General features: G+C 41.7%; 3 protein-coding genes across 7 annotated transcripts in view; 1 reads left to right on the top strand and 2 right to left on the bottom strand.

The window, feature by feature from the left end:
• The window catches only part of LOC105564198 (b(0,+)-type amino acid transporter 1-like), a 29,457-nt gene extending 20,837 nt beyond the window's left edge, over nucleotides 1-8,620 (bottom strand). The window contains exon 1 of one of the 2 annotated variants that reach the window (XM_012016415.1): nucleotides 8,131-8,620. In XM_012016415.1, coding sequence (XP_011871805.1) covers nucleotides 8,131-8,155 — 25 coding nt within the window. In that variant the 5' untranslated portion in view covers nucleotides 8,156-8,620. The remainder of the gene's footprint in view (nucleotides 1-8,130) is intronic. The other variant, XM_012016414.1, reaches the window with a different exon arrangement.
• Nucleotides 8,621-10,222: 1,602 nt separating this feature from the next.
• LOC105564196 (cytochrome b5) lies at nucleotides 10,223-13,367 on the bottom strand. 4 transcript variants are annotated; one of them, XM_012016408.1, is made up of 5 exons: nucleotides 13,170-13,363; nucleotides 12,832-13,082; nucleotides 12,529-12,657; nucleotides 12,383-12,453; nucleotides 10,223-11,032 (listed from the first exon to the last, which is right to left on the bottom strand). In XM_012016408.1, the coding sequence occupies exons 2-5, from the start codon at nucleotides 12,973-12,975 to the stop codon at nucleotides 10,951-10,953; spliced, it is 426 nt and encodes a 141-aa protein (XP_011871798.1). In that variant the 5' UTR covers nucleotides 12,976-13,082; nucleotides 13,170-13,363; the 3' UTR covers nucleotides 10,223-10,950. The 4 variants fall into 4 exon arrangements, with proteins under 4 accessions (XP_011871798.1, XP_011871799.1, XP_011871797.1 ...); XM_012016409.1 differs by having other exon boundaries at nucleotides 12,832-13,067; XM_012016407.1 differs by having other exon boundaries at nucleotides 12,832-13,363.
• Nucleotides 13,368-14,911: 1,544 nt separating this feature from the next.
• On the top strand, nucleotides 14,912-17,028 carry LOC105564194 (torsin-like protein). Its single transcript, XM_012016406.1, has 3 exons — nucleotides 14,912-15,437; nucleotides 15,911-16,176; nucleotides 16,253-17,028. Exons 1-3 carry the CDS (start codon nucleotides 15,251-15,253, stop codon nucleotides 16,853-16,855), a joined length of 1,056 nt encoding a protein of 351 aa, XP_011871796.1. The 5' UTR covers nucleotides 14,912-15,250; the 3' UTR covers nucleotides 16,856-17,028.
• Nucleotides 17,029-17,784: the final 756 nt, after the last annotated feature.

The raw sequence follows: 17,784 nt of genomic DNA, 5'->3' as shown, positions 1-17,784 counted from the left end.
TCGGCGAATTTAATTTTTTAAAAAATCATACACGTACGCCAGCGCATAGAACTCTTTGGAAAACATTAGAATACGTTCGGAACTACACTAAAACTGTTTTAGAATAGCCAGAACTCTGAGATTTTGACCAGCGTCTCACGTTCGTCCGTATTAAGATGTATCTCTCGACTGATAAAAATTATTTAAAAATTGAAAATCAACGTTTTTTCACCAGAACTCTTGCTAGAACTATTGTAGAACTCTAGGGCGCTTGAAATCCGATAAATAGCCGTCGGGAAATAGGCGGAGGACAAAGTGAGACGCTGGGTGAAGTTGGCGTCTCACTTTGCACTAATCGATTTTTTGGCTTTAAAGGCCAGAACTATGTGTTTAATGTATCAGGAACTCTAGAACTATTCTAAAAGAAGCCAGAACTCTCAATAGTTAATGAGTTTCCACGAGATGAGACGCTAGCTTCACATACACAATGATCAGCAATGAGAGCAAGTGCGGAGGAGGCTATGTGGAGTTGCGTCATCTCGTGTAACCAGAGAAACGCCAGGGGGGGAAGGAGAGAGAGACAGAGAGAGAGAGAGAGAGAGAGAGAGAGAGAGATTCTGGAGCACGCGATGCCTTCCGTCCGACCGAAACGCGATTCGTTTCAAAAATATCCACGCTTCGTTGCCTGTGTCAGTAACATTGAGCGTGAATGAGGTGAAATCGATTTGCTTGATCCTTTGTCGCTTACGAGATTACGTAGACATTACGTTACGAATGTGTTAACACAGCGAGCAAAGTAACGCGCCCGACAACAAGATCATTGCGGACAAATATTTTGTAGATTAATACATATATATTTTTCAATACGATTTCATTACCGGACTCTTTGTTTTATGTTATCTCAATAATTATAAAAGATATAATTTATATAATATATAATATATAAAAGATATAATTTATATAATATATATTTATAATTTATATAATATATAAAAATAATAACGCCAATTTATCTTTATGAATTAACTAATCTTTTAAACTTAGATAACATAAAATAAGTAATTTGTTACTTTCTCACAGAATGATTATTTAGCAAAAACTCCCAACGTTACATTAGTTTGCCTAATTTATTACTTTATAACTTGCTTCACACGAATATTGCACCGAATAATAGGAATAGTTTCCTTGTTGGCGTATAACAGAGGCACCACGTCGTTAAGAGTTAAACGTTAAATTGGATACGATTCTCATCTGGCAAATCACATGAATAAGATTCACGTGATTAACGTGACCTGGCATTAAATAGCGTCGCGACGATGCGGACCAATGACTCCTCTGACATTTCGCATATAAGTACGTATGTAGAAAAGATATTTCTTATGTATCCCTTTTCTCCTTATCTTCGCCGAATTTAATTCGGCGATACATGCCGAATCTCGCCCACGTGGGCGCGATCACGAGATTATTTTTAACGATTCCAAACGAACATGCGGCATGCTAAAGTGGCCATAAATAGACGGACACGAGAAATAGACAGACTCCTCAACGAGCTCGAATCGATGAGAGACGGGAGAGAAAAAGAGAAAGAGGAAAACGGCAACGAGAGGAGCCGCGACGTTTCGTTTAAGCCAATCATTCTCTGCATACACGAACCGCTTTTCATCAATGAATCCACGCTAAAATAACGCACGATAGTGCAACAGCACTCTACTTCTCGTTGGGAGAAGCGATCTAAGTAAGGCTCGGCCACAATGGATACAGTCGCAAGCGAAACTCCTTTTTATACGACGTGCTAAAGAGCTAAACTACCATTACGTTAGCCAATATGTACTTTGCAGAACATATCAATTTTTATCTTTCGCGTGTAAATTTTATAACTGCGTTTTGACACCCGGTCATTCGTTTCGTACAAGTTAGCAGATCTTTTATTGTCTTTTATACGTTGTCTTAAAAAATTATCATCTTTACGCAACAATTTCAAGCATCTAAAGAAAATGTTGCATATTTTGTGTAACTTGTCTTTTATATAAACATCATTTGATATATTTTTAATAAAATAAATAATATCACATCTTATTTCCAGTAGGTAACGAAATTTATCTTCAACAGACGTTAGAGTTGACACGAGGCAAACATAAAATATTAATCTGTCAGTAAGAAATATTTAGGAAATCAACTCTACTTTTTAATTTTACTCATTAAGGTAGAATGTGAGAAATCTCGTATAGTTTTCCATTTCAAATCTAACATAATCCCAGGGCACATTCTAGCGTCAAATCAAACTTCCTTAACGTTTTATCTCCCCGAGCAAACGAGATCGAACATTGTCGGCGTTGATAAAACACGTGGGTCGTTCGCCAGCGGTTGAGCAGCGTTCGCGTTAATCTATCGAGATTGGGACATTTAGTGGCGAAAATTACGAAATGTAGGCGGGAAAGTGCATTAACGTTATCGGGAAAGCGCTCGTGTCGACGTAGAAAAAGGAGAGCATCGCAAGTCTATTCCTGGTGTGCGAGAGGTCACGCGGATAAAACAAGTCTTTACGCCAAAGTAGAATAAACTTGCGAAACCTATTACAGAGAAGCGACTCTAATAAAATTGATGTCTCTACCGTCAACCGTTTATCTGTTTTCACTAGTTAAAAGAGAACAATGCACACGAAAGACAGAGTGAGTGACGTGAGAAAGAAAGTGGAGAAGAGAAAGGAAGGTACAAATTTAATATATCATTCTATTTATAATTATACAGGGTGTCCCAGGAGGAAAGGTCAATATTCTGGGAGGTGATAGTATCGATCATTTTAAGCAAAAATGTTCATATGAATATATGTCCCATTCCCCACTGTTTCCGAGATAGAGCACATTTTGTTGACGTCCTCGTTCATAAAACATGAACACTGGGAAGCGCTCCACTTTCACGCAATGTATTGAAAACCTTGGAAAACACTTTACGATTCGGAATTATGCGTGTAGGAAAAGTGTCGATCACGGTATTCTTCAACAGCAGCAACTACCATCACCGAAACCGTAAACATGCAGCATATCTGCATATTCGACATTCGTGAACATGCGAAGCATTTTTAATATTTCTACAATATTATTAGAACAACATTCAACGGACGTATATGAGTAAACTCTCGCAGACGTTTATGAGGTTGGATGAAGGGTGAAGTACAGAAAAAAAGTAAACACACGAGACATTCAAATAGCTCCAGCTCGGAAACACTGGGGAATGGGACATATATTTATATGAACATTTTTGCTTAAAATGACTGATACTGTCACCTCCCAGAATATTGACCTTTCCTCCTGGGACACCCTGTATACACAGGGCGTCTGTCAAAGAGACAAATAAGAAGCTTCGCGAGACACACATTATTTCACACGTGCGAATTTCTATTTTATGCAGTGTTTATTAAAACACATTTTGTAAAATAAGGTCCGGGATTGTAATTTTATCGATGAACTCTCAAGGGTGTATGAAAGGCTCGCCAGGCACACTAGGTATGAATGGATGAAACTCGATAGCACCGTGATCGCTTCATTGGCGATTAATCACGAATTATCGGCCCTCGGCGATTCAAGTGGACGCTTAACTTTATCACGCGTTAAGCATTTGTAACAATTATGCGTCAACAGTCGTGAGAAAGCGGTCGATGCTCGACGCGAAGATCGTTATCGAATACATCCGGTGGTACTCTCAAAGTGGAGGCTCGCGCCCGATCTCGAGTTATCGTAGAATCGATCGCGTCTGATTCTGGCCCGTCTGGCTATAACGCGCTGTTTCCACTTAAGCGTAATTGCTGCCTTTTAACTTGTAAATTATTAATAACCTCGTAATAATATTACGATTGCTACATCGAACGGAGATTAATGAAATTTTTATTATCTTTCTAGTCGCGAACGTTACTGAAAAATTAATTAATTTCTATTCCAAAGTTTGTCGTTTCGATTATTTTTATACTGCGGTTTTTGCGACGATCGAAAATCTCGCGTCATTTTCAACAAATCGCGGGAAAGACAACCTACGACATTCGAGTGACATCGAGTCGTTTATCATCGCGAGACGATGTCGCGAAAGAGTTGAATAGAGAGTACTGTCGCTCGCACGCAAACACAGTGCCACCCATTTCGGACAGTCGGTCGTAAAATGTATTTCGAGATGCGGCCAATCATTAACAACTATTTTAAAGGAATTAATTATATACGATTATAAATACATATGGAGAGAAGTCCTCTGTTACGAGACAGTAGGTTTCTAACGTTCTAATTCAAGAAAATATCTTTTTTCGCAACGATCAATTTTCCACTAAACAGAATTCACTCCAAGGGCAATAAATTCATGGTGGAACTAACAGACGATGCCTATTAATTTAGCAGAAAACCCGTTATCTCATATTAAGAGCCTACCCTATAATAGAGGACTTTCCTCTAATAATTCCTCTGATAATTAAAACTTCCTTTATAATTTAAAAAAAATCCTTCGTTAACAATTTATTGAACGAAATGTTTGAAGCAGGAATAATGTCAAAATCAAGAACAAATTTAATTTTACCACGCAATTAACTTTGAGGGCTTTGTTAATCAATAAGTGCAAATTTCCATTGAAGGGGGAAAGAGAATTTCGTTGATCCGTCGAATAAATAATCGTGCAAATGTCCATTTGTTGATTAATATTAATAGGCGACACGCCGCAATAAATAAATTATTTCAGGTTCAGTTCTCTTTTTTTACTACCAATTGCCACTATCGTTGATAACTGGAGCTGTCGCGGCTGTTGCCGGTTTGCCTTACATTTTGCCCGACTATGTCCTCAACCAATTGTACGTGCGCAATTCAGGCGCGGGATTACGCAACGGCGCGGTGTCTCACGCATCTGAAAGTGATCGACAGCCGCGAGTTCACCGAGTTTCGCACCTAGCGAAACCCGTTTTTCATTGACAAAGGGAATAAGAGGCTCGACGGCGAGACGTTTATAATTAGCAAACATCTCGAGACTTGAGCGATCGCGAGAGAGTAACCACTGGACGCGTCTTCTTGGCACACCGCGCCCGACCACGAGGACGCGACCAACAGGTTTTTCGTAGCTTGTTAATATATCCATCCGAGTGCATTCGTGACGCGAAACACTCGTTGCCTTCAATTGCGCGCGGGCACACCGGGTGTCCCGAAATTATTCATTATCCCAATTATAACTGAAGGCACAAGAGAAGGACTTACGTTCTCCCCGAATCCCGACTTGCTACCAGCCAAACACCATCATCTTTCGCAGGACCGTGCGTCAGGCCCGGTTTCACCAAATGTTGCTTAACTTGAATCTTAGTTTGATTCATGATGCTAGAACTTGGACCAAGTTCCGGCGTCGTGGACACAGGCCCTTTACAGTTGGAAAGAGACAAAGAACGAAGTAAGCTAAGCTTAAAGTTAAGCGACGCCTTAGGCCTTAGGCCCGGTTTCACCAAACGTCGCTTAACTTTAATCTTATGCCCGTTCTACACCTATAATAGGGATGATCCTACTTGTGGCTCATCCGAGTGAGTAAATAGACAAAGATCGTCGTATTGAGACCGTTTATGGACTCGGGTGCCATTTCTACATAAGAAGCCGGTTAAAAGTCATAGTAAAATCATACAAAAACCATACTTAGTATGATAGTCATACTAAAATGCCCGCGTAAACCCGTCCGCTCGGATGAGCCACAAGCAGGATCATCTCTAGGTGTAGAACGAGCATTAGTTTAATTCATGTTCGCCTCTTTCGAGAATAATAGTTGGAACGAGGCAAATAAAGAGCTGAACTAAGCTTAGAGTTAAGCGATGTTGGTGAAACCGGGCCTTGGATTCGTAAATATTTTCCCGTTTTTGCGAGGGTGCGTTCACGCGCGGCGCTATCGCTTTTCATCGATCACACCCTGAATGGAATGTCTTCGTGACGTCCACGTGTTTCTCGCCGGCCTTCAACTACTCCTCATGTTTCATAATTAATGCACGCCTAATGCCTCTTAACGTTAGGCTGCAGTCACAGGACGTCATCGATATCGGTACCGACGTCAGCAGCGGTCGAGAGCAGCCGTTTGCTCCCCGAGATGCTCTGGCGAGAGGACATAGATGCTCCTGATGGAGCTATTTTTTAATTGAATTTTTTCCTCCTTTCTGATAAATATCCCCACCCCACCCCCCCTCCTCTCTGAAGAATGCGAGCGCACTTTCCTCTTTCTCCCCCCCCCCCCCCATCCATTGTGCTAACAGGCTAGATTATATTCGCAGAATGACGTCGGTGCATATCCCAGACAGTACAATCTTCAGACACGCGCGCGCACGCACACGCACATCACGTGCGGTGTGAGGTGTTTTCATCGAGATAACACTCTCCGAAGGTATTCTAGACCTAATAGAATATTCTTGTAAGGGTATTTTCGTTGTCCAGCATTATTTTTAGCTGAGGGAAGAGGTGACTCGGTCGCGCGATTGTTATCGGTTTTTAAACACAACGCCTGCTGTTCTCTTTGTTTTGTTCGCTTATTGTATTTTGCCGACGCTTCGATTTCTTTTTATATATAGAAACTGTATTCAGGCAAATTGTCCGACGACTCGGGCAAATTGGCTGGTGGACGTTACTTAATTTTCTCGCCGAGAGAAAGAGACGTGGATGAGGATTAATCGCGCCTTCTTCCCTCCACCTCCTGAAACGATAATCCGTCGATCGAAAAACTTGCAATAATTAATAAATTTGCTTATTATAACATACCGTTGATACAACAAATATTTGCATTATAAGAGAGGGATATTGGATAATTTCCAACAACAATGCACGAAATGCGCGCGGCACTCGATTGGCAATTTTGTTAATGTAAATTGTCTTCTCCCAAAATCGAGAGGCAGACCGCGAAGTTCCAAGCACAAGATTAGCAGATATCGCGCAAACGATAAATGGCAATTAAGCAACGCTTCATTTAGAGAGTATCCACTTTCTATTAATACCTAAAGTCGTTTTCTCATCAATACCGATTAATTTGTAATCGAGTTTCAGTCTTCGCGTCTTTTTTTAAAATGTCACGTATATTCGAGACGTGACGCGAACATTATTCAACTGCGTTAAAAATGGTATCGCTACTAAACGTCCTGGCGGCTTGCTTCTCCTCCGAACAATTAACACGATCGCGAGTAAGCGCGCCAGTCGCAATCAAACAAACGTGGGGCGTATCGCGTGTACACCGGCGAGGCGCGGGATCATCAATCGCGCGATTTTGCGACGGAATGATCCGATCTCCAGGAATTTGCGAGAATTACCGACTGGTTTAATTTTAAGCTTTCGCGCGGGACCGTCTCTCCGTGCCGAGGGTTCTCGCCCGGGATGAAAATATAAAAGCCCTGAATAAATAACTTAAGTTCGGCGAGGCGAGCATTTGTTCTGCTTCTCTCTATGCCAAGAGAAGTCCGATCGCATCGCGGCCTCACCCCCGGAGGAAAGGGCGAAGAAACTTATCCGACAATTTTGTCTCGAGAGCCCTTTCTACCGAGGATTCTCACTCGGGACGAAAATATATAAGAACGAGAGTGGCTGAAAAAAATAAGATAAAGAATCGATGAGGGAAGGTCAGTGTGAGCCAATAAACGCTACGCTGTGCTAAAATATAAAAACCCCGAATAAATAACTCGAGTTCGGCGAGGCATAGGCATTTGTCCCGCTTCTCTCTGTGCCGAGACAAGTCCGGTCGCGCCGCGGCCTCTCACCCCCGGAGGAAAGGACGAAGTGCGAAGAAAGAAATCTAACGGCTCGGTCGCCCAAAGTCCTATCTACCGGGAGTTCGCGCTCGGGATGAACATGTAAAAAGCCCGAATAAATAACTCGAGTCCGGTGGGGCCTAGGCATTTGTTTTGCCTCTCTCCACGCCAAGAGACGTCCGATCGCGTCGCGCGGCCTCACCCCCTCAAATCCGCCGATTTGGTGTCTCGCGAGTCCTTGCCACGGAGGACTCGCCCGTGTTAACCAACCGCGCGCGCGCGCGCGCACGACCCTCTCCGTCGGAATTGCAGGGCAGGGTTAAACCGGCCGATTACGGCAACGGTACGACGCGACCGGCGTCCCCCGGTCATCAAGCGAGCCTCCGCGCGAAGGCGGCCGTCGCCCCGGCGGCGATTTGCGCGCTTACCTCGTTTGAAGGGCGCGACATGCATGACTCTTGGAGGGACCGATAAGAAGGGCGGACCGCGAGACCGCCTCTCATGACACCACGCCGCTACTTTTCAGTGCAACCACCGCCGTTCGCGCCTTACGCAGCTGCTGTCCGTCGTCCTCTCGTCCCTTCTCGCGCCCCTTGTTCCGCCGTCCCCCGTCGACCTCTACCCTTCCACTTCCGGGACCGGCCGCCGCGCTGCCTCCACTTGCCGCCCTTTTCAGCGCGCGCGCTCGCACCCTCCTCTGAGCCGCGTTCTCCCGTTAGCTCGCTCTTTCTCTCACTCTCTCTCTCTCTCTCTCTTCTCGCGCTCGCGACTACGCCGTACGCCCGGATCGCCGAATTCGCTTGCTCGCGACGGGTCTCCTCGCTCCCGGAATCTCTTCTCTCTCTGATCGACTTGGTATTCGCCGACGCCTCTGACGGAGTGCAGCTACACGATGCTCCCTCACCGAGCTTTTGCGCTTTACTGGGCGTTCGTCGGAGGCGAGGTCTACCGGAGCCACCGCTGCCGAGGGAGTAGAGAGACGCGCGAGGCGAAGCGAGGCGAGCCGGCGCGGCGCGGTGCGGTGCGGCGCGGCGCGGCGAGACGCGCGCGTCGCAGAATTCGCTCGATACCGGCGACGGAGCGACGCCACCGTGAATCCTTACTCCGGAATGGCGCGGCGCATCCATTGGTTATCCCGCGCTCATCACGCGGCTCCTGCGTGCGGCGGCACGCAGGACGTCTCGTCCGGACGCCGGCGCTCAACTTCAACGCCTTCGCGCGACCAGTCTCGCGACCAACGTTTGCGCGCGATCCTCGCGATAGATCTTTTATTTACGAACGTACAAATTACGCGTGGATGTTAATTCTTATATTTAATGGATCGCCTATCCCCTCGACCTCTGTAACACTGCGTTTAAACTGGTCTTAAGGCTGGTCTACAACACATGGAGTAAGCTGGAGTAAGGAGTAAGGAAATAAATCCATTTTATTTCTTACTCCTACTTCAGCTCTCGGGTTTACTCTCGGTGAATCAAAATGCCATCAATTAGTGTTGCAAATATTTTAAAAACCATGCCCGTATTTCAGCTTCCTCACACCAAAAGCTAGAAGTTAGGGCTCTCTCTTACTCTTTACTCCAAGCTTACTCCACGTATTGTAGATGACGCATTAAACCAACTTTCGAGAGACTAACACCCAGTGAGAAATGATTCCGTCGATCGACGTCGAATCGACATCGACACCGTCGAATTGACGTCGATTCGACATCATTTCGACGCCGATCGACGAATCATTTCTCACTGGGCAGCGAATATGGTGGCAACGTTCAAAATTCAATAATTTATTAGATATGGGCAACGAAAATTGAGAGACCTTAGAACATTTTCGTAAGAATATTCTTAAAGACGCCAGCTATAATTAGTAAATTAATAACATCAGTGATTTTTAGTTGACCGTATCTGGCAATTAAAATTCTTATTGCGAAAAATATTACCCCAGCCAGGATTAGGTCTTAGAGCATTTTATCGAAACATGACTTATAATACCTAGGATATTCTCGTCTACCAACGATGAATACGTTTGATACATGTGTAGAATTGATTGTACTGCCATGACATCGCCTTTGGATAAGTTGGTAAAAAACTCCACTGTTGATAATATTATAAGTTACTGCGTTTTTATGCGATTGATGTTAAATTGTTAATTATGTACTTATGTTTTACACATAATATTTCATGTAACACAGCAAGCTTTAACATTTTGTTTTAGAACTTTGAGACAGTCAATTTAAATTTAATTAGTTTTACTTTGTACGTATTAACGTAAAGAATAAACTGTAAAAATTTGAAACAATTCTCACATAAATAATTTTACAAAATAACTACCTCAAGAGTACAAGACAGCCATTCTGCTCAGGTCCTTCGTGCACGCTAGTGCAAGCTGTCGAATTCGCTATTAACGCATTCGTTTGTATCGCGCATACATTTGAGGATAACGCGATCGATTATCTAATCACAGATACAGAAACGATCCAGGCTCGATTCGAGTGTTGAATATTCCCAAACTCTGTACAGCGTCACCTTATTTACATATGTTAGTTTTATTAATTCAAACTTTATACAAAACTTACACGCGTCATTGTTTAGATCTTGCGTCGCGCGCTTATTGGTAAATAAATTTTTGTAGGAAAAGCAAGTAAACGCAATTATAAATTCATTGTACTCGTTATATAAAATATTATTTGTAATGCAGGTGGCTCTTTTCGCTTTCTCCCACAGCGATGCGATCGACGCGGCCTTTCCGATTAGTCTGCTGCAAGATGTGCAAATAACGTGAGCAATCGCAATCGCGTTTCGTACAATTTGATCGATGATCGATTCTCGCGGCCGTCTTTTTTTTTGCGTTTAAGGATCTAAGGACGGGAGTTACTTCTCGGCTCCGCGGGGGGCCTCCTCCTTTCTAAGGAATTAAAGTAGTTTATTTGCGTCTATTCGGAAAACGACGTCGCGTACTAACGCTACATGTACATATGCATATATATACCATGTGTACAAATGTATACATATAAATATATAAATGTGCGTGTTGCTTGTATATCATTATATAATACATCATCGACTTCCCTCTTTACCCCTCTTTCTGTTTCGGTTTTAGATCCTAGGCCAGAAAATGCATTATTTGGTTCATAGAAAACAACAGTGCGCGACATACATCCGGAAAAAATGTACAATTGATTAATCCATACATATGTATACATATATATATAATAATAATTAACAAATAACATGAAAAAAAGGGCTCGGAATGCTTTAGTGTGCGCTGATAAAGTTGCGATAGACGATAGTTGCGAGTACCCCGAGGGCGATTGGAATCAACCAGGACCACCAAGAACTGCAATTGCCAATCACATCATGATGCAGCAGCGACTATTTATACACAATAATTCTTAAACAGAGAAACTCTGTCCGTCTTCAATAAATATAAATTTAGGCCGGTATTCGTAGTCCGTTCTTATTTCAAGATTGTCTCGAGTCTTAAGTAATGTGTCAAGATGCTAAAGCCTCGTCTACAATGCGCTCTTTGCGTCTAGGACCATTTTCAAACCAAAACGCTTAAAAAATTTGTCAAGTTACAAAGTACGATTGTGCAATGTAAAATGTACAATCTATCGACTTGGCTTTCAAGCTTTCGCGGCTGCTGTCTTCTTCAGTCGTAATGGCTTCCGGATGGTTGCCGCGTCCGTTTGCAATGCCGACGTTTCGCAAACTGCAATGTTTGCATCATTATCAATTTATCGACTTGCACAAATTTTTTAAACGTATTTATCGACTACGCAATAGATCATGTTTCTAGACGCAAAGAGCAAATTGTAGATTAGGCTTAGAACGGTTCTGTCATTAGTTTACCATACATTAAGACTACACTTAAGTTGGTCTTAAATATAACATTGGACTATGAATACCTTGGACGGTATGCGCACGTTCACGTTTGACCTTATTTATGCAGATGATAAAACCGATGTATTTCATTTATAAGTTCAGTGTAATTTTAAAAAAAGGCACTGAAAGAAAAGAAGAAGCTAGTATACTATTGAAGTACTTATATAAAGTCGGGTCTTATTATAACATCGTGCTTGAAAAAGAAATCTATTTTAGTCACAAATAAAAATTTCAAATACCAAACTATTAACATAATAAATGAACATTAGCATCGCAATGAATCCTAGTTAACATAATGAATGAACATTAGAATCGCAAAACAAAGCATTATTAAAACTACATTCAAAGTATGGAATTAGTAACCTCTGTCTTGGAGTTACATAATGAACGCACAAATTGAGGACTCTGTGAACCTGCTGATAATATACTCGGCTTCAACGATCATTACACATCTGCACGGTACAAGTGTAAAAATATCTGAATCAGATAACGTTGCATAACCAGATAAAGTATTATTTATGACATCACCTTCATTGAGCGAGTCTTTATATTCATACAGTCTTTGTAGGAGAAAATTAAAGAAAGTTAAGAAGAGAGAAGAGTTACTCGTGCTAGTGGAAAGTTTAGGAATGGCTGTTTGTGAAACTGGAATTTTGTCAAAAAAATAAGCTTTCTGGAACAGTAAAGTACGATTATTCTGAAATATTGAAATGTTAAAGTGAAAGTGAGAGAGAGAGAGAGAGAGAGAGAGAGAACAAAATTCTTAAAATAGCATGGTAGGAAAGTGAAGATGAGATCGTACCTAGAACTATCCTCCTCGTTTCCACGAGTCCAGTTCGTAGTTCTCTTTCCGCCATCTTTCGTCCTTTCTTCCTGAAATGCGCACAGATAATCCGTAATAAAAGGAAAGCAAGATGCGACTTGGGTTGAAATTAAATTAACTCTCACTTCTACCAACTCTCCAATTTTGTATTTTGTCATCATCTGTCTTGCATCAGTCGAATGGCCGATGTCCTCGAAGGGTTCCGTAGCGTCGCGTCCAGCTTGCTCCAGGAGTACCTCCTCACCGCCGGGATGCTGTTGAAGAAAATCAACGCGTTAGATTAGTTCTAATTAGGAAAGAGAAATCAGTAAATTCACCGAATATACATATTTTGGATAAGAAAGCCTTGGAATTAGATTTTCATCGAATGCCACTGAAAGATACAAATTGGTAAGTAAGTCGTTTATGCGGCAGGAAAAAGCTGTAACCTCATTGAGAAACGGGGTAACGTTGTAAACGTCATTGTGAATGATGATCCATACATCCTTGGAGGTATCGACGTGCTTGGTTACTTCCTCCCGAGTGAAGAGCTTGCCAGTCGAAGTGGCGGCGGTGTCGTCCTTGGTTGCCATTTCGTCGGTCTCAGCGGGTTCTTTTGCCTTCGCCAATTAATATTCACCAATTCCGTCTTGCCGATGAAATCCGAGAAATCGCCGTCCTTCAACTTACAGTAAATAACCTACGTCAATTGACTCAGCGCTTTTTGTCCCGCTTCGTCACAAACGTGCACGTCGGAATATCAACGGCTAGCGATTACTCGACTTGCTTTATCACGGAAGAGCCGGACTGGACTTCGCACACTATGCACTGGGCGATTTTAATCGGTGCCGGTGATCCCGTGTTATCATCGGTCGCTCTGGGATACGACTTCTGTAGGAAGACGAACGGAAAAATAAACCTGTACGATTTTGCCAGGGAGGAAGGAATACCTGGAGGGAGCATAAACCCGTTTTTAGGTGTGGGGGGGGTAGCTAACTCCTATCTCTAGCGGTGATTGGTTATCCACAGTGACATGGCGTTCTGTACTTCCATCGTTTCTGCACTCTGCACTATCTTCAACTAGGTGCATCTCTTTTTTCAGTTCGCCATGATTGGTGATTCTGCACCTTTGGCACCTTTTGCTCCTAGAATTGTCAATTCGTGAAAACATTTGTGTGTGATATACAAATGATGTGACTTTTGCGTACAGACCGACAGTGTCCCGCTATTCAGATTAAGTGAAGGAACAGCATGGTATCATCGAAATTAAGTTTAGGAGCCTAACAGAAAGTCTATTCGCTCGAATAAGTTATAGGTTACGTAACCTTTAAACGTTTTTATTTGAAAGATGTGATGAAAACGTTTCTAGATGCAAAGAACACATTGTAGATTAGGTTTTAGGCTTGTTAACAGTTGTTAGACATAGCAATTCCTACTATATTCATAGAGCGGTTGGTAACCGCGTTAACTGTATTTTGGGAACGATAGATGTCGCTAGTACTGCTTTGTTGTTTTTTTCCTTTTTCTATCTAGACTTTGCCGCTACCGCTTCTCCCGTTATCTGTCAAGTAATCTGTGTATTGTAATTCCAGTGTTGTGCATAGATGATTTTAAAATTAGCTAGATAAAGATAAGATAAAAATATATAAATTTATCTTAGATAAGATAAAGATGATTTCGTTTTTAATATATCTAGATAAAAGATAAAATCATATGACGATTCATCTAGATAATTTGCAGATAATATTTTTAAGACTTCATGTAAACAGTAGAAAAAGTTATAAAAAAATTATAGAAAAATTTAAATTATAAAGGGGATATAGAATATATTCAGGTTAAGTTATATGACACACACATAAATGCATGGTCTACAACGCCATCCATATTTAAATAGTGTAACTGTTAAGTATTTTTATGTGGCTAACCTTATGTGGCTCTAAACCAAATTATCTGTACGTTATCTTAGATAACTTAGTAAAAATAACACTTTCTTTCATCTAAGATACAGATATAGATAATACTTATTTTTATTATCTATATAAAGATAAGATAACGCTAAAATTTATATATAATTTTATTTAGATAACAGCAAACACTGTGTAATTCACTGAATAAATAGTATTATCTAAGTTTGCAATTATACAGAAGCGTCCTGTTTCCATTCTGTGCACCTTATTTAACAACGGTCAATTCTTGTATTTAAAGATCGTCTTAGGGCGTTTTCCAGCAAGGACACAGTGTAACACTGTAAATCATTACATCCTTGTTGTTTGCCAATGTTAAACAAGGATGAAACGATTCACTGTGTTACACTGTTTCCTTGCTGGAAAACGCCTTTAAATATCTCTTGAGATCCCTAGTAGCACAAAATATTTACAGAATATTCGATTGGAATATTCTGAAATTAACAATGTTTGCACTCCAGAATATTCATAGAACTATGTGTGCTATCTGGGATTTCGACGTCGAAACGACGACAATTAGCGATCTCGTTGCTCTCTCGGGAAGCCCGCGGTCGCTTCATGGGATACGATCCCAAATGTAATCGCACGCGACGGCGATAACAAAACGACGCGCCGCAAACCGGTTTTCTTCGCCCGGGCATTGTCTCGGACTCTCGGGTCGCCGCCTAATTCGAAACTCGCGACGCGTCGTCGAATCGTATACCCCGCGATATTCCGATTTCACGCCGCGGTTCCTCGACCGACGCGGCCGCGCGCACGTCTTTCAAACGGGTCCGATCCGATTAAACGCGATGAACGGAGCCGCGCCGGCTCGTGACACAATGCAAGGGCACGACCCGTCATGTGAACGATGTTGACCTGTTGAAGGGGAGGAAAGAGAGGAAAAAAAAACCGCTGGCCAAACATGGATCTCACCGGCCGCGTCCTGGTGCCTCTGCTCGTTTTCACATTCCTCGCGTCCGCGCGATGCGAACTGATAACGCTCGGTGTGGTCGGCGCGTTGAGCAGTTTAGGTTATTACGCGTACGACAAGTACAAGTGCGTGTACCTGGAATGCTGCACGGACGAGTACATTCAGGCCGACTTGGACAGTGAGTACGAAACAAGAGAAACTTTTTTTTTTACTTCGACTCTTATCATGTCGAAAAGACATGTGCCATTTGGACGGAAAAGTGATAAACGAAATTGCGAATAATTGGAGAATTAATGGAAGAGTCGATTTCACCCCAAGTTGTGTGCCTCGCTTTCTTTGAAATTGAAAATGTGACACTTTGTTTCGTTGGAGCATATGAATATCCGCCTCGTCTCGTTCGTAGGACTTGAATATTCTTGTGCATTTTCTCTTCCTCGCGCGTTGTAAGGGAAATTGGCCTAAGTAAATGAATTGCCATCGCTCTTCTCTCTCCTAGACTCGCTATTTCCTCCTAAAAGGTGGGCAACCAAATAAAACCTGACGAATTCTGTGGGATTTAAACTCGGATCTGTGACTTGTTAGTTAGCACAAGACACAATTTCTCTATACTCTTACCAAGATATAAATATTAAAAAGTTATTGAAATTGTAGGGCTGGAGTACATGCTTACTGCCAAGTTATATGGTCAACAAATCGCTCGCGAAACTATCATAAGCGCGCTGCGGGGCCACTTGGAAAGTCACAGTTCGCCCAAGGCACTGGTTATGAGTTTCCATGGCACGCCAGGGACTGGCAAAAACTACGTGGTACAGATGATCGCCAAAACTTTTTATAAACACGGTGCCCAGAGCAAGTATTTCCACTTTTTCAACGGTCGCAACGACTTTCCTCTGCAACGAAAAGTGGATGAATACCAGGTACGTTCCGAATACAAGTAGTTCATTGTAACATGTTAAGAGACAATAAAAATTAACAGGCAAATTCTTTTTCCAGGAAGATTTGTACAAAATTATCTCCAACAGTCTGCAATCGTGCGAGAGGTCGATGTTTGTATTCGACGAGGTGGACAAAATGCCGGAGGGCCTGCTGGACACACTGGTCCCCTTTCTCGGTTACAACAGTTACCACAAGTCCACCAAGAACGGCGAATCCATGTATCTGAACAAAGCAATTTTTATATTTCTCTCCAACACCGGCAGCATCCAGATAGTCCAGCATCTCACGAACCTGTGGGAGAGGGGCATGAAGCGAGACGACCTACAGCTGCAGGATTTCGAGAGGTTGATAGCCGAAGGGGCGTTCGCCGAGAAGGGTGGTTTCCATCACAGCGACACTATACAGACCAGTGTGATCGATCATTACGTGCCTTTTCTGCCTCTCGAGGAGGTGCATGTTAGAAAATGCTTGGTAAGGGCTTTCAACGAGCGAGGGGTCTCTCCTAAGGAGGAGATGATAGAGGAGGCGCTATCGCACTTGACCTTTGGCCCCGAGCCTCACAAGTTGTACTCCATGGCCGGCTGCAAGAGGATAGAACAGAAAGTTGCCACTATTGTGTATCGCAAACAATCGGAGCCTAAAACTATTGAGATAATTTAAAATGTTTGGATAAATTGTTAATAAAACAGCAATACTGATGAAACGCTGTAGTGTAAGCATTTATATAACATCTCGATAAGACCCTTTATTGATAGAATTTCTTATTGGCACACTCAGAAAAATATGTCTAACAATTAAAAAAATAGTAAAAGTAATTTTTCGTACTTACAGTATATTTATCATATATATTTATTTTTGTATCTATATATAGCTGTTCGATAACCAGTAATATAACTAATAAAAAAAGAGAATAATTTCTCAATTTTCTCGAGTAAATTTTTCATTCAAGATCAGATTTGTTGCTTGGAATAACGGTGTATACGAGCAAATTTTACAAGCCGTTAATAAGATTTTGTGTATCCCCCCCCCCCCTAGGCTTTTTTAACTTGTCAGTACCTAAATATCACTATTCTCTCTGTCTGGACAGTTTTGATTGGCACTAATTGAGCTTACAACAAATTAAGATTCTTAGGCAGCTTTTCTCTCATGGATTTGTTACTCCAAGCAACAATCAGATCATAGAAATCTATACATATAGAATTATATTTTATCTAAATATATTATAAAAGTCAATTAATTGAACATCAATAAAATTAGATGTTTTCAAGAATTGTTACTTGAGATGTTCTCAAGAATCAACCTCGAATGTATACAAAACGAATGATAATTCTTTGAGATGATAACGCGAAACGAATAAAATTTATACAAATAGACTTAATGATCTTATTCCTGATTCGACAATTTTAATGAGAAATTGTTCTCTTTGTCTTCCAATTACCGAACACCCTGTATACGATTTGTTTGTGATTTAAATATAACTAGAAATATCTTTTATTAATTGTATGTACGGATAGGATTATGTACATACAATTAATGTCTGGCAATTGACTCTGAAATTTGATCATAAAGAAGAAAGTTGTCGCGACAAG

This window comes from Vollenhovia emeryi, unplaced genomic scaffold, assembly GCF_000949405.1.
Source record: "Vollenhovia emeryi isolate VEMERY1.0 unplaced genomic scaffold, V.emery_V1.0 DF939167.1, whole genome shotgun sequence".
Classification (NCBI taxonomy): domain Eukaryota; kingdom Metazoa; phylum Arthropoda; class Insecta; order Hymenoptera; family Formicidae; genus Vollenhovia; species Vollenhovia emeryi.
Note: the sequence above shows the minus strand (reverse complement) of the source record. Positions and strands in the feature narration are given on the sequence as shown.